General features: G+C 39.4%; 1 protein-coding gene across 5 annotated transcripts in view; it reads left to right on the top strand.

Annotated features, from left to right (window-relative positions):
* The window catches only part of RAD18 (RAD18 E3 ubiquitin protein ligase), a 103144-nt gene extending 79556 nt beyond the window's left edge, over nt 1-23588 (top strand). The window contains exons 12-15 of one of the 5 annotated variants that reach the window (XR_009609828.2): nt 8549-8645; nt 12752-12885; nt 14041-14103; nt 22737-22839. Coding sequence is in view for 2 of the 5 variants with exons in the window: in XM_060631637.3 (XP_060487620.1) it covers nt 14041-14103; nt 22737-22839 (166 nt within the window). In the remaining 3 variants the exon portion in view is untranslated. Of the gene's footprint in view, nt 1-8548; nt 8646-12751; nt 12886-14040; nt 14104-22736 lie in introns of all 5 variants that reach the window. The other 4 variants (XR_009609830.2, XR_009609829.2, XM_060631637.3 and 1 more) reach the window with 4 other exon arrangements.
* Nucleotides 23589-27042: the final 3454 nt, after the last annotated feature.

Here is a 27042-nt window from a genome sequence, read left to right as displayed (position 1 = left end):
CCATGCTTTAATGCATTCCAAAAAACGTATTATTATTTTGTGTGCTATGTTAAAATTTAATCCATAAATGTGGCCTGAGGGAAGAATTCTACTTTCCTCTCCATTATGTTTTTTTTTTAAATCAGCTTTTTTTTTTTTTTTTTTTAATGTTTATTTTTGAGAGAGTGAGCTGTCAGCACAGAGCCTGATGGCAGGGTTTGATCTCACAAACAGTGAGATCATGACCTGAGCTGAAATCAAGAGTCTAATGCTTAACTGACTGAGCCACCCAGGCGCCCCTCCAGTTTTGCTTTCTTGTACTGGTGTTTTTACTCTGTAGAATGATTTGCTCTCTGAAATCTATGTAGCCCAGCCTCTGCATTTCATCATAAGAGAAAATGTGCATAATTTACAATATGCCTCATCCCCTTCGGTTACCATATTTGTGTTAGAGAATATACGCTCGTAAAAGTGATTTCAGCAGTGATTTCCAAGAATAATTTGAAAGTACACCTAGTTTTATCTTTTCTTCAGTACTCATTACCACAGGACATTCGCTGTTGAATAATAAGGTTTTCTTTTACTCACGCGGTTCATGTTGGCACCTTTTGGGAGTTTTTTTATTATACATTTTTGTTGGGTAATCTGATGGGCTTCTATATAGTAGCTTTGCTCTTGTTCTATAATAAGTTCTTGATTTTTCAGCCTTCTGGGTCAGTCCCAGGTGGCAGATATTTTCGTTTGTTTTTACCAAATTCATGAACTGCCATGATACAGAGATCTTCTGTAAAATTACTTTGAGCCCTTCAGTTTCCTGTATCAGGAGAGAGTTTTTAAATTCTAGAATGATTGTTACTTGTGTATCTAAACTGCCTGTAGAAACTGGCACTTCCTTCCGGGTCCACACTTACCAAATGATACCTTCATTGTCATAGCTTGATGCAATGTCTGAGCATCACCCAAGGTTTTGTTATGATGACTGTCATTTTGAGAGTTTTAGTTGGCTTGACAAGGTAATACTTGTATACGGTTGACATTTTTATTTTGTTTTATTTTTTAAAGCATTTTTTTAATATTCAATTTTTTTAAATGTTTATTTTTGAGAGAGAGAGAGACAGAGGTTGAGTGGGGGAGGGGCAGAGAGAGAGGGAGGCAGAATCAGAAGCAGGCTCCAGGCTCTGAGCTGTTCATCTCATGAACCGTGAGATGGTGGCCTAAGTTGAAGTCAGACGTTTAACCAGCCAAGTCACCCAGGCGCCCCTAAGGTTAACATTTTTAAAGTGTACTTTTCTGTTTTAGTTTTCAGATATTTCATAAACTGTACAGGAATTCTTGTTCCATATGCTTCTGGATATATTCAGCTTGATATATAAAACCAAGATATAATCTTGATTGGTTCAGAACTCAGTTTTTCATTAAAAAAAGAGTGGCTGATAGTGTGTTTTTCAGAATGCCTTGAGAATAGCAAGTATAAGACCTTGAAGGAACTACCAGTTTCTTCTAAATGTTAGGTATGCAGTCACTATTTTGGATCGACTCTCCCAGACTGCCAACCATGGGCAACCAGGTAAGAGATTTCTGTAGAAAGAAAGGAACAAACAAAAAAACAAAAAAATTCAAAGTCCTTTTGCACTTGTTCTGGTGAATGAAATTGGATGGAAGAGAAGTGTGTAGTTTATGTATCATGCTATTGGAGTTTTGTATTTTTAGTCAGTTGATCAAATTTATAATTTGTTACAGTCAACTTGGAAGTTAAAACCAGAGGTTCCCCCCCCCCCGCATTCTCATTTCTTACTACCTTTGTTTTTAAATCAGAGATATAATGAGGTCTCCATGGAGATCTTTAGAACCTGAGGAAAAGGCATATTAGGATAGAATACAAACATTTTCAAGACAGAAGGTAACTCAAGAAGTCACTGAATGTAGTAAGTTTTTATCACAGGTAAGGAAATGGAGGCTGCCTGGACAGGTGAGGGGACTTATCCAAAGTCAATGAATAGAGGTGAAGCCAATAATTCTCAGCCCAGATTTTCCCCCAGTGACAACATGAGTTGCATCCAGAATTTTTGTCTTAGCTGCTATTGCTTCTGTTGTTAGTAGCATTTATAATGAAACTGTTCAAAAAATGGATAAAGAATGACCATATGTTCTGGTTTCCCTGAGATAGGCTGGCATCATTATTAATCACACCCTATAGTACCCTCCAGAGTCTCTGGGTTTAGCTGATAGATTGTATGGTTGCCTTGTTAGAAGGACGTGCAATGTTAATTTGCGCACGTTCTCTGTTCTCTTTATTACCACACAAACAGTCACATTCTGGAATATGGCTACATATTAAATCGCTGATTTTGCTTCCTCCTTTGATTTTACCACACTGTGCACTACTGAGTGCACATTGTTCCTGTATCTCAGAGAGATTTGTGTGTTAAAGAATAACAGTCTTCAAATACAGAAGCGTATTATTTATTTGTTTTAGGTAATTCTGCAAAAGTCAATTAAATTATAGAAGCCTTTTAAGATTACATTAATGTGCACTGTAGTATGCTTCTCTTGCCCTCATAAGCACATTTTATTTGAGCCATTTATAATGTGTTACTGGAATTTGGGTAATAGTACAAATAAAAAATTAAAAATATGTATCCGAACATTAAAATTTGGTGTACATACAATTTTGGAAGGATAATTCTTTCTCATGCACTACATCATTTAGTCTAACATTTCACTGTTGGGAACTGAGTCACAGGAAAGTTCCGTGTCCACTGCCTACAATCCAGCAATATAAGGTAGTTTTCAGATTCTTCTCCTTGAACATAAGATTTAGGGTTTTATGGCCTGAACCCTGACTTGTTTTGGGTTTCTCTGGTTTGCATGGTTGGTGTTGGCCAGACTTCCCACATTTGCACAGTTGAATGTGAATTCTCAGGGTAGACAGGTGGGTAGATTGCATAGAAGTTGTGCAGAAGACATGCTAGTCTCGTTATGAGCTTCATGTCCAGCCCCTTGGTCCCTGTTATCAAAGAAATACGTGGTCAAATGGAAGCTTCCTAAATGGTAGAGGAAATTTCCTCTTTGTCATGTTGCTTGTCTTTTAACTCATTTATTTTCGTGTGGCTGGATATTGTAACCTGTTACTACCATCTTGTTACCTTTTAGTGTTTGGTTTTTATTTGTGTCAGTCATTATCCTGCTGACATTCTAAAGAATAAAAACAAAATGAAGCATCATGATTTTGTCCTCCTGCCCACGTAACTTGATTCAGTATCTAGTTGTAGCAATAAAAATTTCACTAATTAAAAAAAATTTTTCCCTTAAATTAGAGTCTCAGAGTTGATATCTTCTTTTGTTTCTTAAGTTTGTAAGTAAAATGAGCATACATGTGTAATTATATTCTGAAATGAATTTTTTTCCAGGTAGCCAAGAGAACTCTATTGTTTGGAACTAACCTGATATCCTTTTATTTCTCTTAATTAAAAAAACCAACACACAGTACTTTTCTTTACTTTTTATAAGAATTTGAAGAGATTGACCAAAAACGTATGCTTCTCTCTTTAATATAGTGTTTCCTACCCCTTTTTCTTGGCACACAGAAAATGGTAATATTTGTGTGTCATAAAGAGATCATGCTGGAGGCCAGAGTTGCCTGCCTTGAGCTTCAAAATTATTTTGGCTATTTTAGGTGCTTTGCATCTCCATATGAACTTTAATTTTTTTTTAATATAATTTACTGTCAAGTTGGCTAACATACAGTGTATACAGTGTGCTCTTGGTGTTAGGGATACATTCCCATAATTCATCACTTACATACCACACCCAGTGCTCATCCTAACAAGTGCCCTCCTCAATTCCCATCACCCATTTTCCTCTCTCCCCTACCCCCCCCATCTGCCCTCAGTTTGTTCTCTGTATTTAAGAGTCTCTTATGGTTTGCTTCCCTCCCTCTCTGTTTGTAACTATTTTTTTCCCCTTCCCTTCCCCCATGGTCTTCTGTTAAGTTTCTCAAGTTCCACATGTGAGGGAAAACATGATACCTGTCTTTCTCTGAGTGACTTATTTCACTTAGCATAACACCCTCCAGTTCTCTCCATGTTGCTGCAAATGGCAGGATTTCATTCTTTCTCATTGCCAACTAGTATTCCATTGTCTATATAAACCACATCTTCTTTATCCATTCATCAGCTAATGGACATTTAGGCTCTTTCCAAAATTTAGCTATTGTTGAAAGTGCTGCTATAAACATTGGGGTACATGTGCCACTATGAATCAGCACTCGTGTATCCCTTGTGTAAATTATTAGTAGTGCTATTGCTGGAGCACATTGAGGTGCCACCTCACACCAAAGTGGCTAAAATTAACAACACAGGAAACAACAGACGTGACAATGTGGAGAAACTAGAACCCTCCAAATGAACTTTAAAATCAACTTGTCAATGCTTTAAAAAAAAAAAAAAAGTCTGCTGGAATTTTGGTTGAGATTAAATTGAATCCCTAGATCAGTTTGGAGACCAAATGACTTACCAATATTGATCTGATCTGATATGGTCTTTGTGTGTGTGTGTGTGTGTGTGTGTGTGTGTGTGTGTGTTTTAAAAGGATAACTCCAGATGCTGTGAAGAATGGATAGGGGGCTAGAGGTGAAGCAAAGAGTGGAAACAGGGAGACAGGCTTTTGTACCATCTGTCCAGGGTTCCTTGTGGTGTGCATCTGCATAACAATAGTGAAGATAGAAATGGCTGGGATTGGGGATATGTTTCGGAGGTAGGAGTGGCAGAACTTGGAGATGGTTTGAATATGGTGAGCAAGGTAAAGCTCAGCATCAAGGATGAATCCTAAATTTTTGGCTTTAGCAATTGGGTGAGTAATTTTAGCAAGTTAGTGCTTACTCAGTAAGATGGGAAAGTTTGGGAAAGGCAGTAGAAACTTTGGCCAGGGGCTGGGCATGGGTCGTATTGATGATGAAAAGTTTTGTTTGGGGGCCTTTGAGATAAACCAAGTATAGATATCAAACCAAGAAATGGAGGTGAGGGGAGAAATCAGGGTGAGCTACACTTAGGACTGAACCCTCTCTTACTTTAACATTTAGAGAGAAGAAACATTTAGAAAGAAGAGACTGAGCAAAGGAGATAGAGGAAGAATAAACCAGTGTGGGATTGAAAACTGAGGCCTTGAGAAATCATGGAAGCTAATGGAAGGAGACGGATTGAGAGGCCAAATATGAGATAGAGGGGGCTGTGGACGTGGGTAGCACCAAGTTCTTATCAAGTGTGATCTCAAGTGAGTGGGTTTCAGGTAGAAGATTGACTAGTGTGGATTAAGGGGGAAGCTTTAGGGGAGAAAGAGGAGATTTCATCTACTGACAACTCTGTGCAACTCGGGCCTCTGAAGGGTGGTGGAGATTAAAACTGCATGTGGAGGGATGCAGGGGATCAAGGGGGAAACTGATGAGGGGTAGGGAGCTAAGTGAATGAAGTCCTGAGGAGGCAAGAGGTGGTGGGTTCAGGGGTTGGTCTTTACTAGGGGCAGGATTGATGCATCCATGCTAACAGCAAGGAAGACCAAGGATGTAGGTACATACACAGGTAGGAGATCTGATCAAGGCATGGCCAGCAAGGCCGCCTGATGGCTCTTATTTTCTTCATGTAGCTATGGCAGGTTCATCAGCTGAGAGTGGGGGTAGGATGGCAGGTGATTTGAGAAGGTATGAATCTTTTTGAGAGTGGGAAGCAGAACATGCCAGGTAAGTATTGTAGGATCGCCTGGTAGTGTGGATTGCCCGGTAGTGAGGATTGCCCATTTCAGATTTGCGGTCAAGAATTTAAAAAAAAAAATTTTTTTTAACGTTTATTTATTATTGAGAGATGGAGAGAGACAGAGCATGAGCATGGGAGGGGTAAAGAGAGGGAGACACAGAATCCGAAGCAGCCTCCAGGCTCCGAGCTGTCAGCACAGAGCCCGACACGGGGGCTCGAACTCACAAACCACAAACCACAAACCATGACCGAGATCACGAGCTGATGTAGGACGCTTCACCAACTGAGCCACCCAGGCGCCCTTGCGATCAAGGATTTTAAATGAGATTAGTTAGCAGATAGATAAATAGATGGGTGTTAGTTGCTCAGAGTAGGTAGTTAATTAGGGTTAACCAGAGTTCCTGCACTGATTTGAGAGGATAGTGTGGGGTACAAGAAAGAATGAGACAAATTTGATTTTGAATTGCAGCCAGAATTAAAATTAAGATAAGTATGCTTGCTTTGGAATTCTTTCTCATTAGCCGAGAAAATGTCAAATATGTACCTTTAAAGAACTAATGTTTAATTTTAATATATAACTTCATAGAAATATTTTTGACAATGAAAGAAGACATAGTAATACTTTTTCTTACCATTTACAGAGGTTTAATACCTTTTTTTAAACATTCAAGAGGAGATATTCTTTTTGAGCATCTAGAGACTGAAAAGGAAATGACCCACAGACCTAGTAGAAAAATGGGCAAAAGTCACGAACAGAGACAGTTTGCTAAAAGAGAAGTGCAAATTAAATCTACTTCTGACTTGGTAGATTGGCAAAAAGTCTTAACATTTATTCACACACTCTGCTGTAGTAAGATTGTGGGGAAACAGACACTTATTTATTACTGGCCAGAGTGCTACATAAAACGATCTCTAAGGACAGGAATCTGATGAGATCAACCAAAGTACTGTTGTTTTGCCTTTTAACCAGTCTTCAATGAATTTGTCCTCCAGATTTCACCTGCACACAAACACAGTGACTTACACACAAGGTTCTCCATTGTTTACATGATAACAAAAGCCTAGACGCTACTCAAGAATTTATCATTGGGGCTGGTTGATTAAACTTATGGTACAGCCACACAGTGAAATACTGTATGATTGTTCAAAAGGACAATCTCTGTGTGCTGATACAGAGGGATTTCCAGGATAGATCTGTAAGTGAAAAGACCATTGTTCAAAACAGGATAGATAGCACACTGTCTCCTTTCTAAAAGGGGTGGCGGTGGTGGTACATACTTATATTTATTTGGTTTTCCATAAAGAAACACCAGAATGATAAACAATAAACTAATAAGTGATTACATTTTGCAGGCAAGGGCCAACAGGTTGGCAGGGGAAGGGAGTGTGAGACTTCTCAGTGTACATCTGTTTATGTCATTTTGATTTTGAACCCTGTAAATACACTAATCTGCTTTAAACAAAAAAGCGTCTGTACTCTTTGAGATAACATTTTGGAAATCATTGTTATCTTTAATGTTGTTATTATAAATTGGCTAATGAAATTTGGTGATGCAGTAAGGTAAGACAAATAAATTAATGGGATTTTGTTATTTAAAGGGCATTGGGATTATTAGAAAAATTGCTAAATAAGTTTGTTTCTGGTCAAATTAAGAGAAAACAGTATCTAAAGAACACATCAAAATAACTAAACAGTAACATTACATTGTAAGTATGTTACTGTAATTCAGCGATACCTTGTATTTTTAAAAATCTTCATAATTGCTTTTGGAAGGTTGACATTACATTTGGTTTTTTAACTTTTTTTTTTTTAATTTTTTTTTAACGTTTTATTTATTTTTGAGACAGAGAGAGACAGAGCATGAACGGGGGAGGGGGAGGGGGAGAGAGAGAGGGAGACACAGAATCAGAAGCAGGCTCCAGGCTCTGAGCCATCAGCCCAGAGCCCCCGATGCGGGGCTCAAACTCACGGACCGTGAGATCGTGACCTGAGCTGAAGTCGGACACTTAACCGACTGAGCCACCCAGGCGCCCTGGTTTTTTAAGTTTTAAGAATATGACATCTAATTAATGTTGCCGTGAAACCTTCTCTTACTAACATGCATTACTGTTTTGTACTTTATTATGGCCTTTTTTTCTGGGAGCACTTATGAACCTCAGCATACCCTTGAAAGCTAAATGGTTCACCTTATTTCAGGTGGTGAATTTGTTGAAAGTTTCTAGAGAAAAAGTGGGAACATAGAATAGTTCTTCCACATCTTTTTCATTTTCAAAAGAGCTTAAACTAGGTGGTACATGAGTCTACTGTCCTTTGGATGAATATGACATTGTTTTGAGGGGAAGGTATCTTCACCTAAGATACTATGACATCAAGTCCTTGAAATTTATGTGTGTCCAATGAATGTGACATTGTTTTGGGGGAATGTATCTTCACCTAAGATATGATGACATCAAGTCCTTGAAATTTCTGTATGTCCATGAGATCACCATATGTAGCAGGCACTCTTTGTTTATGGAAATTCATCTCAGTCATGGTTTTCTGACTCTAGAATGGTTCCTGGCATGTTGGTCGATTGTTGAATTAATTTCCCTGGGCTTCATTTGTCCTGTTGATAAAATGGGAGGATAGTTTTTTGCCCTGGTAATCTCCCTGGGTAATGGTAAAAAGCAAATGAGATGATTATATATTGTGGATGCTTCATAAATTGAACATAAACTTAGTTATGGTTTGCTTTCATCTCTTAATAAGGATTTACCATATAGTACTTGATAAAAAAGTTCTTTTCTTCTATCTGAAACTTTCTTCATTTTATATTTTCTAGATTTAATGGAGAACAGTGAAACTCTCAGCTCTACTTTATCTGTGAACCTTTTTGATGGTTATCTGATAAAACTTTATTGATGAATACATAAGAGGAGGTGGTATTTTTAATTCTTGTGGATTAGTAGCATTTTATTCTTCTTCTACTACTGGTTGAAGCAGCACAGTGTGATAAAAAAGAAGACAAACTTTGCATTCACATCCCTAGTTCTTTTTACTTAATGTCGCTAAGCCTTTGTCCATGTGTCAAATGCAGATAAAACCTAGGGTGCTTATATGAATTAAGGCCAATGCATATAAGCTAATTATCACAATGGTCTGTAGGAGTAGTTGCTCACAAAATGGTCATTTTTGTCATTGTCTTCATTGAGTGATTTCTTTCTTTTTTTTTTAAGTTTATTTATTTATTTTTAGAGAGACACAGAGAGAGAGAGAGGGAGAGAGAGAATCCCAACCAGTCTCTGCACTGCCAGCACAGAGCCTGATGTGGGCCTCGAGTCCACAAACTATGAGATCATGACCTGCCTCCAAATCAAGGCTTAACTGAGTGAGCCACCCAGGCGCCCCGAGTGATTTCTTTCTTGAACATAAGATGTTTACTGTTCTAACATGTTATTGTCAGCCAGCTACTAACATATTAGGCGTATAAGCTGCTGCTTACCCTGTAGAATAAGAACAGATTACTAAAAATAAGCATTTGAAGAAGGTAGCTGGCAGCATTTAGTTAAGTACCATTGTCTGGTGGCATTGTTTGTTCTCTATCAATCCTCCAGTGATCTATCCTTAAGGAGTGTTTTGTTTTTGTTTTTGAGTTTGATACGCTCAGCCACGCTCAAGTTAATGCCACAATTATCGGAAGAGTTGGGCTGGTGGGGGGTCGTATGGTGTGGAGTAACTACCAGATAATAGAAAAATCCCACTCGTAAGTAATCTTTAATCCACAGGGTTTTTATAGCAAATGTTTGCATTTTTTTCTGCCCCACAGTACCCTGTGTACCTGCCATGCTGGATAAATAACAAGTTCTGATGAATTTGTACCTTGGTGTCATAGAAACAGTGCAAATCAAAGATTAAAATAGAGCACATGGTGATCAGGTTTCCTAGGGCAAATGGAAGCGTAGTGCTGAGGCAGTTACTCGTGTAATTCAGACCCAGCTTTGTTTTATGAAAATGGAAGCTTTATTTATTGAACATTTACTATGTGCTAAGCTCTATGCTAAACATTCTATATGTTTTATTGATGAATCTTAGAATATCCCTGTGAACTGCATGTGTTACTATCTTGACTTTACAGGTGAGAATATTGAGACTTGGAAAGATTAAGTATCTTGCCCAGTATTACACATGCAGTGACAGAAACAGCACTGAAACTGGACTCTCTTTGACACTACAATCTGTGATTTCTTCTCCTCTGGGTAGTCTTAATCAGTCATACCTTTGCCAGAGGTATTAGGCATCTTACATTTCAGCTTTGGTGGTAAAATCTTGACTAGTAAGGTGAAATAAGACGCTGCAAAAGAAACACGCAAAAAGTGTTTTCCTTTGCCTGTTAAAATGTTGCGCTACTGCTTTTGGTAAGAGAATAACGAGAGTAAGGTCTTATGTAGGAAGACCGGCTAGGTCGAAGACCAACAAACAGCAGTTTAGCTTAAGTTTCTGGAAGTTTGAGCTGAAAATAAAGGTTAAATGGCATGAAAAATTAACTGTGGGTGTTCTAAATAGATCTACTAGAATCTTCCTGAATAGAGGCTGGGAATTCCATAGAATGCAAGGTTAGCATTTTTGCCTGTGAGTCCTTCTCACGTGTATTTAATTTATAGAATAATTTTTGCTTTAGCCTGGACTGTTGGTAACATCGGAAAGCATAGTTTAAACACCCTTACCTGGGGAGCTCTGACTTCCATGTACCTGACTTCATATTCATCCAGCTTCTTTTTTCTTTTTTTTTTTTTTTTAACTTTTTAAATGTTTATTTGAGAGAGAGAGAGAGAGAGAGAGAGAGAGAGAGAGAGCGCGCATGAGTGGAGGAGGGGCAGAGAGAGGGAGACACAGAATCCGAAGCAGACTCCAGGCTCTGAGCTGTCACCACAGAGCCTGACGTGGGGCTCGAACCCCAAGCTGTGAGATCATGACCTGAGCTGAAGTTGGACGCTTAACCGACTGAGCCACCCAGGCGCCCCATCCAGCTTCTTAAAGTATGATCTACACAATGTTCCAAACCCACATAGTAGAGGAGCTAAAATTTATTCCGAAAAAGTTCCTTGCCTGAGAATTAAAAGCTATAGCTGTATAAGCTCGTATATGCTCTGACCCCAGGTATACCAGAGTGGATAATTTATTTTCTCCTATGGAGAATTTTTTAGATGTCTTTAAAGTATATGAAAGGAATTATTGATCTCCAAGGCATATTAAAATGGTTAAGATTTCAAAAATATTAATTACTATCCATAAGAAAGAGATCTGAGAGTGTTAATTTTAGACACACTGACTGTTGTGCCCAGTAGTCTGTTTGTAAAATCCTATTTGTGAAACCCTAATGTGTAATTTCAGGAATGTGGTTTTTAAGTAGAATATGGTGAGTACATTACTTTAAGAAGGAATGACCATTGTTTTAATTGTATTAGTGTCTGCTCTCAGTTTCTCAGAGGTGACTAGAATTAGAATAGCAGACATAGCAAATAATCCTGAAATATCATTGTAGGTAAGCTCCAGACCTTTCGATTTTGTGTCCCTCAGATTAGTGACTAAGCTGGAGTGGAAGGGAAGGTGGCAAGGAATGAGGATGTCGGGGGTAGGGAGGCTGGGTGGTGTGGCCGGTCAGAGGTTTTGAAGTCACAGAACACAAGGAGATTGCAGACCACTTTTGAGATGTGTTTTTTGCGAACCTCCTCTACCATCTGTTTTCACTGAGGTAGTGAAATGTTTGCGGTACATTAGTGACAAAAGCTGCTTAGGTTTATGTCACTAATGTACTGCAAATATTTTCTTTTAACAAATCAGTGATTTCTACTGGTGATTTGAAACCCCTAGGTAAATTGATCACTAGACTGCTTGGTTGCTTGACAGGCTCAGCTGTCCTGCTTACTTACCGGAACAATGGGGATGGTTTGTAACCTTCCTGTTCAAAAATAAAATTGTATGTGTGTATTGGGGGTGTTGGCAAGAATCACACTTTATTTTTTCTGGCCCTGTGAAACCTACCAGGACCCAGAGCTGCATGAGCATTCCCTTAGCTCATGGGTTCTCAGTAGGAGCTCCCTGGGAGGGGCGGGGGGACAGGACAGGACTTGGTTGTGACAGCAGGAGGGCTGGATAGAAAAAAAAAAAAAAAACTGTGTGTAAAGCATACATACACACACAGACGGATACTAATGTACAATATATAAATGGATACACATTTTCAGTATTAAAATTTCATGGAAGGGTAATTAGGAAAAAAAATGTCTAAAAAAGCTCTGATGGGGGTGGGAGGCAATAATGAAAAGAATTCAGAAACACTGCCTTAGCTCTGTCCAGGTAAAGAAGAGTAGATGATGGTATCATTGTAACAGAGAGAAGAGAAAGAAAAAGTTACGTTAAAACAACTTCCCTTTTGTTTATAAAGTTGGAGTACTTGAAAGGGAAGTAAGTAATAACAGAAGTTGGGATGTTGGAGGTAGAAAGGTTAGACCACTTCTGTGGGAGTAGAGGTGGCATTGGATATTAGCCTGCTCTAGCAAGTGTTGATGTGGGTCTGTCTCTTAGGAAATTAATAAAGTTGGTGCAGTCTGCCTTGTGTCTCCTTAAGGGCCTTCTGCTTTTCTCTCTTGCCTGCTAATAAAAACTACATTTAGCTTGCTGTTTAAGGGGAAAGCTTGTTTTAAGGCAGTTTACACTAAGATAAAAATTACCAGTGATAAGTGAATGTTATTATTTTCCAGGGCACTTGGATTTACACAGGGGCCACCCTCAAATGTAAAAAAGTAGTAGATGCTTATATACTAACACTTTAGATTAGTGCTTCCCAAGCCTGGACCTTGAAGGAATGATTCACTGGGTGTGTAAGAGCACATACATATCAAGAATTATCTTTAGACATAATCAAGAGTGTCTTACAAATTCAGGTACTACTGTTTTTTCACTGCATATGTCACTATAATGAATAAAATATAGACTAAAAGTATTACTAAATTTATAATACTTTGTTATTATGTGTTTTCTCAAGCCACAAATACTGAAAAGTATTGCTGTTCCCATATGTGGATCCTTATCCTGAACCTGAGAACCTCTGAACTAGCTCTTTTGGAAGGTCACTACACCTGTCATGCAAATGGAATCCCCACCACCACCCCCAACCAGGTCATTATACACAGGAACCATAGTCAGAAAGGCTCCTACATATGGCTCCTTGAGAGTCTTGGGATTTGGGGGGGGGGGGGGGGAACCCCTGGGGTAAAATATTTGGCACAGAACAGTATTGATTGATGCTTGTTGCCTTTTTTGTTCATGTAGCACAGGCAAACATTGCTTCCAAGTGATTTGTCAGTTGTTGAGAATGATTCACTGCCACTTTAAGTCTCCTTAATTTTTAAACTTTTGTTAGATAATGATTGGCCCTGACAAACCTGTTGTTTCTCACCCCAGAGCAAGTTCTTCTTTGGTTTTAGCCTTCTCCACCCTGGGGTAGTGACTGCTGTTTCTCAGTTGTCCCATGTCATGCCCTTCACATTCTTTGTCTTAGATGTCTAAAGAAATGCTTTTTCGCTATTGATGTACATCTTTTTTTTTTTTTTTTTTTTTTTTTTTGGTAGGAATTTGAGTAAGAACAAGATGCTAAAAGCCTTAAAACAGTTTTTTCCTTTAAAGAAATAATACATGCCCTCTCTAACCTTATTTACCCTGTACCCTACACAGATAAACCAAAGATCACACAACACTTCAAACCAGGTTGCATTGTAACGAATTCCTTTATTAGCACAGTTCAAATTAATTAAATTTTACTTTACTTTGGTTACAAAGGACTAAAAGCCACTTAGGAACTTAATGTCTCTTTGTGAATCTCATTACTAGAGTGAGGTTTTAAAACACAGTTTGATCTTTGGTTGCCATAGGAGATTAAAAAGGCTCTTATTGTATTCCATTTGAATGCAGGTTTTATGTTGAGGGATTTTTTGAGGTTTGATGATTTTTTTCTTTATTTTTGCTAATTTATTGAGTTTTCTATACCTGTATTGAAATTGATGTATAATAAACTGCAAGTATTTAAAGCACACATTTTGATGAGTTTTGATACATGTACACAGCTATGAAATCATCTTCACAATGAAGGTCCCAGAGTTTCCTTGTGACACTGTAATCCCTCCTTGCCCACCCCCTTGCCCCCAGGAGGTAATCATTGGTCTGCTGGTTTGTTTTCTGTCACTGTAGAGAAGTTTGCATTTTCTAGAATTTCATATAAATAAAACCATATGGTCTTCTTATCGTCTGGCAATATTGATGTGCCTTTCCTTTTAGTTCTAGTTCAGACATCATAAGAGATCTTCTAGAAGAAGAGGAAGCCTGGGAAGCATTACATAAGTGAGTGTTCATCATCAAGAAGTAAGCATGTACTTTGAGAAATTGTAATTCCACGCAGTTCATTTTCAAATAAAAGAGTATTTGTGCTTTCTGACCTAAGGAAGCAGTAATTCACACACATTAAGGTAAAGATTTCTAGCTTGCTACTTGTTTCTATACATTTCTGCTTGGAAATGGAATCCTAGTGTAATAATTCTGGTCACTTGTCAGAAGTTGTTTTTCTAAAGACAAATTGTTCCAATGAGAAATTCACAGTTTAGCCTTAAGCACTGGCTCAGAGTGCTAAGAAAACTTTCAGATCTTTCCTAGATGTTCCTGGTCATAAGACGTGTTTAGTGTAAAATAAATACAGTTTGATTCCTTCTCCTTGTTAGCACTTAGGAATCTGTCTGGGAGATGGGAGTGGTGGAGGGGACATGTTCCAGGTCCTGCTGATAAGTAAGGAGGAAAGGAACAGGGACAAGCATTAGATTTTCATTCATCTTCACCTTCAGGAGTGATCTGCAGTACAGCGGGGTGGCTTTGTTCCACTGTAACTTCATGATTACCCTTCAATGGGCCCTCAAAACTGCCTGGCAGTTTTACTGTTTCTGTGATCATTTCTTTGTCCTGTTCCTCACAGGGATTATCTGAAACCTTGGCTCTTTGCAATGGCTCCACCCCCAGCGAGAGATCTTTTCTCCTCCTTTGTAGAGAGAATAGAACCCACTGTATAGTAGTCCTCATCTTTCCAACACCAAACATATAAATCTGCTTATGTTTGCGCGCATTTTATTCCTCCTTTTATTAGGGCACCTGGGTAGTTCCCTCAGTTACGCATCCAACTCTTGATTTCAGCTCAGGTCATGATCTCATGGTTCCCGGGATCCATCCCCACATTGGGCTCTGTGCTCATGATGCCAAGCCTGCTTGGGATTCTCGCGCTCCCTTTCTTTCTGCCCCTCTTTAGTTTCTTCTTCTTCTTTTTCTTAAATGCATAAGGCAGAGTTGTCAACCAAGTGTTGGATGCCTGCCCCAGCATGCATAGAGTCCCTTGGGTTTTACCAAGGGGTTCTGTGTTATGTTGATTCCAGATGTTTAGGGAAACTCCCATTAGCTGACCACTAAACTCACCTAGCAGACATGTAAATGGCCACCCACACACAACCAAGAATGCATATTTACAGGGTTAGTTCAGAAAGTCACTAAACAACAGTAGCAAATAGCAATGTCAACAAACCTTGGGGAAGGAGAATCTGATTTCCAGAGTTGCCACAGTGTATCGTTTAAAATGTCCAGTTGTCAACAACAGAAAAATTGAAACATACAAAGAAACAAATGGTGGCCTATACACAGGAGGAAGAAGCAACCAATAAAAATGTCCCTGAGGAAATTCAGACACTGGACTGTTCGATCTTTAGATCAGCTGGTTTGAATATGTTCAGAGACCTAAAGGGAAGTATGACAAAGTGTCTCACCAAATAGAGAATACTAATAAAGAAATAGAAATTGTTTAGAAAAAAATAGTAATTCTGGAATTGAAAAGCATAGCAGCTAAAATAAATTCACTAATGAGATAACAGCAGATTTGAGCAGGTAGAAGAAAGAATCAGCAAACTTGAAGATAGATCAGTTGAGAGTACTCAGTCCAAGGAACAGAAAGGAAAACAGACGAGAATAATGTATGGTCTCAGAGACCAGTGAGACACTGTCAAGTATATCACATGCATAATGGGAGTCTTTATAATGAGAGGAGAAAGAGGCAGAAAGAATATGTATAGAAATAATGACTGAAAACTTATTAAATCCAATGTAAAGAAAAAAATTACACATCCAAGAAGCTCACGAGACTTCCCAAAGACAGAAAATTGTGAACGAATCAAGAGAGAAGCAGCTCATCCCAAGGAATTTGGTAATTTTTCATCAGAAACCATGTAGGCCAGAGGCAGTGGAAAGACATATTCAAAGTGCTAAGAGAAGACCGCCAACCAAGAATTCTATATCTAGCAAAACTGTACTTCAAAAACGAAGGAAAAATCAAGACCTTAGAGAACCAAAAACTGAGGGAATTGGTTACTAGGAAATATGTCCTATAAAAATATTACAGAGAGTCTTTCAGGCTGAAAGGAAAGGACACTAGACAATAACTTGAATCCATATGAAAAAATTGAGAGCACCAGTAAAGGTAAATATAAAAGTATAGGTTAATATAAAAGATGTAGTTTGTTGTTACTGTGTAATTTAAAAGAGAACTGTGCAAAGCAATAATTCTAAGTCTGTGTTGGTAAACACAGTGTAATTTGTGTGACAGTAGCAAAAAGGTGGGAGCAAGCAACAGAGCTATATATAGAAACAAAGTTGTGGAATACCTTTGAAGTTAGGGTGTTATTAATCTGAGCTAGGTTGTTATCAATTAATAGGTTAATTATAATCCCCAGGGCAACCACTAAGGAAGTAAATTTTAAAATACAGTAAAAGAAATGACAAAGGAATTAAATGATAAACTAGAAAATAACACAGAAGAAAGCAGTGATGAAGGAATAGAGGAACACAAGACATAAGACATAGAAACCAACAAAATGGTACACATAAATCCTATACATTGAGTATAAATGGATTAACTGTTTCAGTTAAAAGAGAATGGCAGAATGGATTTAAAAACAAACCATGATCCAAGTATACACTGTCTACCAAAGATACACTTTACATTCAAAGACACAAATAAGTTAAAAAGCATAGAAAAAGATATACCATGCCAACAGTCTGGTGTAGCCATAATAATATCAGACAAAATAGACTTTCAGACAAAGATTGTTACTGGAGACAGAGAGAGACATTTTATTATGATAAAAAAGTCAATCCACCAAGAAGAGATTATTATAAGCATATACACACCTAATGACAGAGCCCCAAATAGATGAAGCAAAAAAGATAAAAACAAAAAAACCCTTAGAGTTAGATGAGAAAAATGGTGGGAAAGGTAAACCACCTAAGAGCAATAGGAGCCAAAGCTCATCAAATAATTATCGTGGGTGGCCCTGGCTTCACTCTGTCCTTTTTGGTTGGGGAGCCAAACAGGCTAAAGGCAAAGTGAGCCTGTGGGTGTTTCTTTTTTCTATCAGGTTTATTGAGGTTTGATAATAAAAATCGCCAGTTTTAGGTGTTCAGTTCTATGAGTTTTGATAAACATTTATAGCAATGTAGCCACTATTTACAGTTGATATATAGTGTATTTCCATCACACCAAAACATTGTCTGGTACCCTTTTGTATTCAGTTTCCTTCCTGGTTCCTGCAACCACTGATTTGCCTTCTGTCCCAACAGTTTTTTCTTTTTCCAGTATGTTCTGTAAATGGAACCAAATAATAACGTAGTTGTTTGTGTCTAGCTTCTTTCAGTTAGCATAACCCTTTTGAGAATCATCCATATTTTTCATCTATCAGTAGTTCCTTTTCATTGCTGACTGGTATTCCTTTGTAAGATTGTACCACATTCAAAAGCTGATGGGCACTTGGGTGGTTTCCAGATTTGGGGGATTATGAATGAAACTGCTGTAAGCTTTTGAGTGCAGTTTTTTGTGTGGATGTAAGTTTTCATTTCTCTTGGGTAAATACCTTAGCGTGACTGGCATTAGTGCATCATATACCAAGTGTATGTTCAACTGATAAGAAACTGCCCAGCTGTTTTCCACCAGGAGTGAGAGTTCCAGTTGCTCTGTATCTTGGCCAGTACTTGATGACGATGTTTTTTTAAAAAGCCATTTTAATAGATCTATAGCAGTATTTCATTGTCATTTGAATTTGCATTTCTGTAAAGGTTAATGACACTGAAGTTCCTTCCACATGCATGTTTGCCATCCCTGTCTTTTGATGAGATGCTTCCTCACATTTTCTGCCCATTTTGTAAGTTGGGTGGTTTTTTACTTTTGAAATTTCTGACTTTTTTGTCAGAAATGTATTTTGCAAATATTTTCTTCCACTTTGTGACTTGCCTTTTCATTTTCCTGATAGTGTTTTTCAAAGAGCAGTTTTAAATTTTGATGAAATCTAATTTATCATTTTTTTTTCTTTTATATTTTGTGCTTGTTATGTCCTACCTAGGAAATCTTTACCTAACCCAATGGTTTTCGATTATGTTCTGGAAATTTTAGGGTTTATATTTAGGTCTATAATCTATTTCAAGTTAATTAAAAAAAAATTTTTTTTAATGTGTTATTTATATTTGAGAGAGATAGAGTGCGAGCGGGGGAAGGTCAGAGAGAGAGGGAGACACAGAATCTGAAGCAGGCTCCAGGCCTGACATAGGGCTCGAACTTGCAAACCGGGAGATCATGACCTGAGCCAAAGTCGACGCTTAACTGACTGAGCCACCCGGGAGCCCCTATTTCAAGTTAATTTTTATAAATGATGCACAATAAGCATTGAGGTTCAATTTTTCTTTTTTACATGTGGGTTTCCATTTTCTCTAGCTTTATTTATTGAAGAAACTATCCTTTCCCAATTTAATAACTTTGGTGCCTTTATCAAAAGTCAATTGAATATATATGTGTGGGTCTATTTCAGGAATCACTGTTCTGTTCTGTTGATCTATATGTTTGTCTTTTCACCAATAACACCTTGTCTTCATTGCTGCAGTTTTATAATGAAGGACATCTTGGTTGCTTCCAAGTTTTGGCAATTATGAATAAAGTGCTGTTTATTATTATATTTTAATAAAAAGAAAGTGCAGGGTTTTGTGTGGACATAAGTTTTCAGTGCAGTTGGGAAAATACCAAGGAGTGTAATCGCTGAATTTGTATGTAAGACTATATTTAGTTTTGTGAGAAAATGCCAAGCTTTCTTCTAGAATGGCTGTGCCGTTTTGCATTCCTACCAGCAGTGAATGAGAATTTTTCTTGTTCTGTATCCTTATCAGCATTTATCGTGGTCAGTATAAATTTTTCTTCCTTAGAATTGTTTTGGCTATTCTAGCTTTATTGATGGGAAGTGGAGCTGAGGCTCCCCTGTCCCTAAGGGAGATGAAAGGCTGTCTGTACCAGTCTGGATGTGTTGCTGAACTTTGGGAAGGGATTTGATGGCTCTGCTGGATATAAGTACCAGATTCACCACCCTGCCCTGTCCTGTGCAGAAAGGAAGTACCTGAATTCATTTTGTGGGGTTTGGATAAGGTTCACCATGGGGAAGCTAATGTGACCTTGTAGGTGGGGTCCTTTGGGCTAATTCATTGTACTATTGTTGTTTTTAAATTTGAATGTATGTGGGAATTGATGTGTTGTGTACTTATAGTTCCCCATCCGGTAAGTGCCAGAGCAAATTCTCTGATAAAGAAGAGCCACACACAGACAAGTGCTAATACCCTTGCATTCCCACAACCCTAATGACCCCTCAGAGCTACAAGTCATTATGACTAATGATTTTCCTGATTGGAGACTCTGACAAAGGGAGGTGGCCTTCAGCTAGAGGCACCTTTTGGGATATTGGACTTGTGTCCAGCCTCACATAGCTACCAGCTATACACCTTTTGAAAAACAGCTCTTTGCTTGCTACTAGGTTCTTGTCAAAACTGAATGGCCTGGGCACCTAAGTGGCTCAGTCGTTAAGTGTCCTGACTCTTAATTTCGGCTCAGGTCATGATCTCACCACACATCAGGCTCTGCACTGACAGTGTGGAGCCTGCTTGGGATTATTTCTCTCCCTCTCTCTTGTGATCTCTCTTTCTCTCAAAACAAATAAATGAACTTAAAAAACAACAACAACAACAACAACAACTGAATGGCCTGGTCCACGGAGGCTCTTATGGACTGAATTGTGTTCCCCTAAAATTCATATGTTGAAGCCCTAACCTCCAATGTGACTATATTTGGAGATGGAGCCTTTAAAGAGGTAACTAAGGTTGAACACATCATAAACGTGATCATGAAGGCCACAGATTGGCAGATACCCCGTGTTGAGACTAACAAGCCTGACAGGTGCTAACTGAACCATCTAGGTTACTCATGAACATATCAATAATAAGAGCCCATTCTCCAAAGAGAATGCCTGGAATCAATAATGGGCTGATGGTCAAGGGATTCACTCGACCTTTTATCCTCCGTATAATCCACAGGCGTCTAATGTTATTGAATGTTGAAATGGCCTCCTTTAAAAATACCAACTCCCTCACCTTCTCCTGGTCCACACAACTTAGTAAGGAAGTTTGGTCACTGAATGCTGCTGTCCCCAGAAAGGAATTATCTTTGGGTCGCTTTCTGGGTAATGATTAGGGCAAAAAGCATGTTGGGGTTATATTGACCTATTTCAGAAACCCAGGGTTCCTCAGCTATTCCTAGGCATGATGCTTTTTTCTTTTTCCTAATGGCAACCATATACTGGCCAGATTGGTACACCCTCTGGATGGCAGCTTGGCCAAGAGGGGTCCTAGAGAATTCAGACTTAATTCTGGTTAAGCTTGTTGGATTCACTTGCTGGAATGCTGTGGTTCTAGGTCAGGGCATCTGGCCTACTGTCTGCCACATACATCTCCTGGTTGTGGTTCTTTCTGTGTTAAAAGAATTGAGTTGCGACAGACTATATGGCCCTCAGAGCCCCAAATATCTGGTCATTTACACAGAAAGTTTGCCAACCCCTGTCCTAAATAAAAAATAGTAAGCACTTGTCTTGGTATACGACCCACTGAGTCTTCTTGCTCTGGCCCACATGGGTCAAAGTGGGGAACATAATGAGTCTCTGAAAAGTTTAATGAAAATGTTCTTTTTCCTCTTAAGCTTGACTCTTCCTGGTCAAAGGACTGTGTGTGGTAGGGGATTAGTGGAGAAAAGGTAAAGTTACAGCTAAGAAAAAGGAACATGCTAATTTTGTGGAGGTGGAGAAAGCAGCAATGTTGACACCTGGGGAGGAACCTTTTAGACTCTGGGAGGTACCATGAGGGAGGGACAGTAATGACCTTTGTCTTTCAGAGCCACCCATTAAACATCTTTCCATGTATGTTCTCCAGCTTTTCCCTAGAGGTTTTATCATATTAATCAGTTGGTTAAAGTTTCCAACATGTGAGTCTTTCTGTTGGTTACTTTATCTCTTGACGATGGACTTATTATTTGTTTTTTTTTTTCTTTGTGCATTTGTACATTTTGCATGAATGCTAGACATACTGTGAAGGGCCGTAGATACTGAGTTAAAATAGTGTTTCCACATGGAAACAGACTTGCTTCTTCTGTCAGGCCATTAGTGTGGGGAGTTGACCCAGGTTGGAATTTCCTTGTTCCTAACATGACCTTCAGTGGATATCAGAGGCATCAAGATCTTCAACAAGTGGGCTACTTTTACCTTGTGCTTAGTGTGGGGGCTGGGTTGTAGAAAGGTTTTGTTCACTGCTTTTGTTTCAATTGACCTTTCAGCCTTGTCTGCATGCCTGCCTCCCAGAAGGGCCTCTCTCCATGCCCATACCTCTCCCTCAGCAGTTTACTGTTACTCCCTAATACTTGGTGCTTGGCTCCTGGTGGGGGCCCGCTGGAGCTCTCTCTTTCTTGTTCCAGCTGTGGTCTCTGGCAGGCCTCTGGCAGGCCCCATGTGCCTGGATCTTGCGGGCGGAGCTTTCTCTGCCCACCCCCTCTCCCATGGTTGTCAGACTGCCTTAACCCAGGCTCCGCTTGGTGTTGAGAACATCAGCCTAAGATGATTTTCTGCCCTTCCTCCAGAGGTAGAGGTTTTTATTTCTACCATTTCCTCGGCAGGACAGTATCTTTGCCAGTGTTCTTGCAATTGATTTCCTATCCTTCAGTGCAGGTTGATTTCCTGTCCTTCAATGCAGATTGATTTTACCTCCGCTCCTCCTCCAGAGACCTTAGATCTTTGCCCGATTGCCATGGGCCATTCAGTTTCCCTCAGCAACTGAAAGCTTTCACTTCATAGAAGAGAACAATCCCAGGAAGAGGTAGGGCTTTCTGCCTGACCCCTGTCCCCACATTCACCAGCTTTATCCAGTGCCACCAAAGTGGGCTGTCCTCAGTCTCCTGCCCTGCTCCCAGTTTTTCTCATGAGCATTTGAGGGAGGCTCCTGGAAAAGAGCTTGCAAGTGCATGTGGCCTCTCTTTGTGTTAGGGCCTTTCAGTACTAGCCCATAGTTCAGAATTCACTAAAATGTTAGCTGATAACCTCTTACCTGGTTGTACAACAGCCACCTTCCTCCGGTGCTGTGTCAAAAGTGAGAACTTGTGTGGCCCATCTCTCTTTGGTGGGGCTTATCTTTCTTTGAAATTTTGTTTTCTTGGTTGCCTTACAACCTCAGCTCTCAGGATTAGGAGAATGATTTCATTGTGCTCTGACTTTGCCTTGTTAGGATAGGAGCACTTTTTTTTTTTTTTTCCAGTTTTGTTCATGTTAAGCAAAGTGTAAAATTATTCTAGATTTTGATTCAGAAGAAAGGGGTTCAATTCCTGCCTCTGTCACTTACAGCCTGTGATCTTCGCTAAGTCAGTTATAAAATGTATTTAAAAATGCTAATAATTATTATTGTAATAGACTAGCCAGTGGAGCAGAGGACTATGTGGAGGTTTAAATGAAACAGTGCACGTGAAAGCACATGTTAACTAGAAACTGCCGTGGAAGAATCATGATCGTTATTTTCTAAGGTGCTGTTTTCCTTTTTTACATTTTCAGAAATGATCTTCAAGACGCAGAAATGAGTCCAAGGTTCAATCGTCGAACAAGATCAGATGAGAGTGCTGAGATCGAGCCGAGAAATAAACGGAATAGGAACTAGCGTGGGCTTTGCTGACGTTTCCAGTGTGGTGGGTGGAGTGTGCCACTGTGGGTTGCCAGGCAGACTTCGTGTTCATAAATGCCCAAGTGAAGGGGTTAACTTCTCAATATGATAAGTAGCTGATTGTCATTCTTTTTTTTTTTTTTTTTTTTGTCTTTCCTGGGAAAAAATAAGTTAACAGAACATCCTCACTTGGTTAGTTAACCTCCTGTCTCTAAAACCTCTCTCTGTAAAAATACATCCACACATCCGCCAGCTTTGCAGGGTTCACAGACGTTGGCAAAGGAGTTTTGCGTGGTTTTGTTTCTAAATCAGGATGTCCTTAAGGCATTCTCCTCTTCCATGGAGAAACTAACTTGACAAAATGATTCTTTTCAACCTCTTTGCCACAAGGAACAGCTGAAGAGTTAAGAGCCTCTGCATTTCTGGAAAAGCAGGATGTCATAAATCACCTCTTTGGTTCATGTCAGCTCCTAATGCCCGGATGCCAGCATGCCTGTCACAGCAGTTACGTGATGGTCGTTGCCGGAGTTTAATGTAGTCGTTTGTTATTTGGAGTAGGGTGTTGGGTACTGGAACCTAAAGTCAAGAACAATAACTTTGAAACATCAAGCATATACTTCAGAAATGGCACTTCAAAATGATGTTAGTCTTTTTTTTTTTTTTTCATTTGGATAAATCAAATTTTTAACACTCTGAATCCTAGCTATTAATCAAAAAGAATGCAATAAATGGATTTTGTAAATGAATAGATTCTGTATCAATTTAAAATAATGCCCTGAAAACTGTCTTGTGAATAGTTGAGCACAAGCTACAAATCATTGGAAGGGCTTGGTCAGAAATTGTTGTCTCTGCAAAATGTCCACCAGACCAGTTCCCAGTTCCTTCCAGAGTTCCTAATGCCTCTCTTTGGCATCTCAGAGCCAGCCCTCCTGTCCCTTCCCTGCCCCCACATCGCTACCCAGCCCAAACACATCCGCTTTCAAATAACATGACAGTACACGTGCCAGTGTTAAGACAAATTTATGAATGTGCCAGAGACATTTGTGACTTCCCCTTTGCAAAGAATGACTCCATTGACTTTGGCTTTTTGGTATGCTTTTGGGTTTCTGGATAATGTGTGGAGTCTCATTATGACTTAGAGTTCAGCGTTTTCACACTTAAATGGCTGTTTGTTTTCCTTTTGAGTTCTCTGAGCTTCAAATGGTTATATAAGAATTTGTCATGGTCATGTCATCTGCTACATTATGAGTGGTGCAGGGGTACCTGGGTGGCTCAGTCGGTTAAGTGTCCGCCTTCAGCTCGGGTCATGATCTCAAGGTCTGTGGGTTTGAGCCCCGCGTCGGGCTCTGTGCTGGCAGCTCGGAACACGGAGCCTGTTTCAGATTCTGTGTCTCCCTCTCTCTCTGCCCCTCCCCTGCTCATGCTCTGTCTCTCTCTGTCTCAAAAATAAATAAAAAAACATTAAAAAAATTTTTTTTTAATTATGAGTGGTGCATTAAGGAAACTAAAAGTAGCACCACTCACTAAATTGACCAGAGGATCTGATGTGAGGTCAGTGAGCAATATCAAGCAAAATAAGGTTTAACACTGATGTGATATTTATGTCACCGAATTGCCAGAAATTATGCTAAAACGAAAACTGTTTCATTAAAAATTGCATACCCACTATAAATTAAACTGGAAATAATCACTATTTTAATTGCAGCTATAAAAAGAAAACAAAACAAAAAAACCCCAAAATCCAAACAAGTAAATTTGAACATCTAATTGGGATCAACATCAGGGATTCATGAATCAGGCAGCATCCCATCTATAAGTAGAAAGGAGCTCCAAGGAACTGTACAAAATGGAGTGTTTTTAAAGGCAGAAAGGAGGTGGGACAAGGAAGTCATTAGCAAAAGAAAACATAGGATGGTTTAGTCAAATTCCTTTTGGGGCAAGGGGAGGTGGTCTCTCATGCAGGTCACCTCACTAGTGCTGATCAGGAAATTCCGGATTGGTTAAAGGTCACGTTCCTACAATGCAACTAAGTCTTAGTTGCTGTTGTGGGGGCAAGTGACTCTACCTTGGGTCTGTTGTTTCTTTTTCTTTATTTTTGACACAGCAAAAGGAGTCTGCAAGAGAGTAGTGAGACCCAAGTTAGGGAAATAGGCAAGTGACTATTCAGTAAATATTTGATTATCTTCTTAGGTAGCAGTTACTGTGCTGAGCACTGGGAAAACAGAGGTGACCAGAGGCCATCTGAAATGATGGTTTTCAGTAGGGCAGGGAAGAAGATTTTGCCCCTAAGGGGCTTTTTCCAGTTTGTGGAGAGATTTTTAGGTGTCACAACTGTGGGGTTAGAGGATTGCCCTTGGTATGAATGGATAGAGACCAAGGATGCTTCTGAACATCCTGCAACACACAGGGTGACCCCTATGGAGTTTTTGCTCAAGCTGCCATAACAAAGTACCATGGACTGGGTGACTTAAAAGGAAAAAAAGGTTTTTTTCTGCCAGTTCATGGAGGGTAGCAGTCTAAGATGAAGTTGTCAGTAGGGTCAGTTTCTTCTCAGATCTCTTTCTGGGGCTTGTAGATGGCCACCTTCTTGTTGTGTCCTTAGATGATCTTTCCTCTTTGCACACATTTGTGTCATAATCTTCTTTTTTTTTTTTTTTTTTTAATTTTTTTTTCAACGTTTTTTATTTATTTTTGGGACAGAGAGAGACATAGCATGAACGGGGGAGGGGCAGAGAGAGAGGGAGACACAGAATCAGAAACAGGCTCCAGGCTCCGAGCCATCAGCCCAGAGCCCGACGCGGGGCTCGAACTCATGGACCGTGAGATCGTGACCTGGCTGAAGTCGGACGCTTAACCGACTGCGCCACCCAGGCGCCCCTGTGTCATAATCTTCTAAGGACAGCAATCATGTTGGATCAGGGCCCATCCATGACACTTCACTGTACCTTAATTATCACTTTAAAAACCCTATTTCCAGGGGTGCCTGGGGGGCTCAGTTAAGTGTCTGACTCTAAATTTTGACTCAGGTCATGATCTCAAAGTTCATGCGTTCAAGCCCTGTGTCAGGCTCCCACAGTGAGAGTGTGGAGCCTGCTTGGGATTCTCTCTCTCCTCCACTCTCTCAGCCCCACCCCTGCTCATGCGCTCGCTCGCTCTCTCTCTCTCTCTCTCTCTCAAAAATAAATAAACTTAAAAAAAACAACCCTATTTCCAAATGCATTCACATTCTGAGGTACCAGGGGTTACACCTTCAATATATTAATGGCAGGGTCCGGGAACACAGCTTAGCCCATGATACCCCCTAGTTAAGAATTAACTGGTCCATTAAAATTGTCAATGGTACCAAGATTGAGAAACCCTGGTGTAAAGGAACTCCCAAGTCTACTTGAAAAATGATTCCTAAAGGGCATTTCCTGAGCTCTGTCAGCACTTAGGATACATTTAATACTCATTATTGAAGGAAAGGTAATTTTATTTCCATTTGAGAATGCAGAACTTAGGTTAAGTGTTAGATCTAGGATTGAAACCAATAAGCTTTTGGTTCCAAAATTCATCTTTTGGTGAAAATGTGATCCTCACCACTGGTTATTTATTAATTCTCTTTACCTCCTAACTCCTATCCAGGGTATTAACAGCTCCCATGAGTACGTCATCCCGCAATGGCAGTGATGTTTTTGGTTTGGGATGGTGTAAGTGAGCTGCTGTGTACTTTAGAAAGGGACCTCCAGGTTGAACTCATCTGACAGACCATGCTTTTATCCTCTTATCTCTTTTCTCTTCTTTATACCCCTCTTTAAGAGTCAGTGGTCTAGTTGAAAAAGTAATTCATACACATAAGACAATGTGAGTAGTATAGGGAGGGTAGTATATATTTAAGAAGTAACTCATGTGGTTGAAGAGGTTCAGAGCAAGTCTCCCTAAAATGTGCCACTTTGGCATGTGGTAATTGAGCTGAACAATTGAGACCCTGCAGGCCCAAGAGAAACTTTTTGCCATTCCCTTAACTGTCTAAAAGAATTTTAAACGAGGTCTTTCCCAGAGTTAGAATTAATACCAAAGATAAATTTTATCTGAGTAACATATCTCATATAAACATCTAATTACATCTAAAACATATGCTTTTTCTTATTAACCTGTGAATTGCCTTCCTTGTCTTTGAACCTCCAGGCCCCTATCCCATTCCTTAGCTCATGATGACAT

The sequence above is a fragment of the Panthera onca genome, chromosome A2 (assembly GCF_046562875.1).
Source record: "Panthera onca isolate mPanOnc1 chromosome A2, mPanOnc1 haplotype 2, whole genome shotgun sequence".
NCBI lineage: Eukaryota > Metazoa > Chordata > Mammalia > Carnivora > Felidae > Panthera > Panthera onca.
Note: the sequence above shows the minus strand (reverse complement) of the source record. Positions and strands in the feature narration are given on the sequence as shown.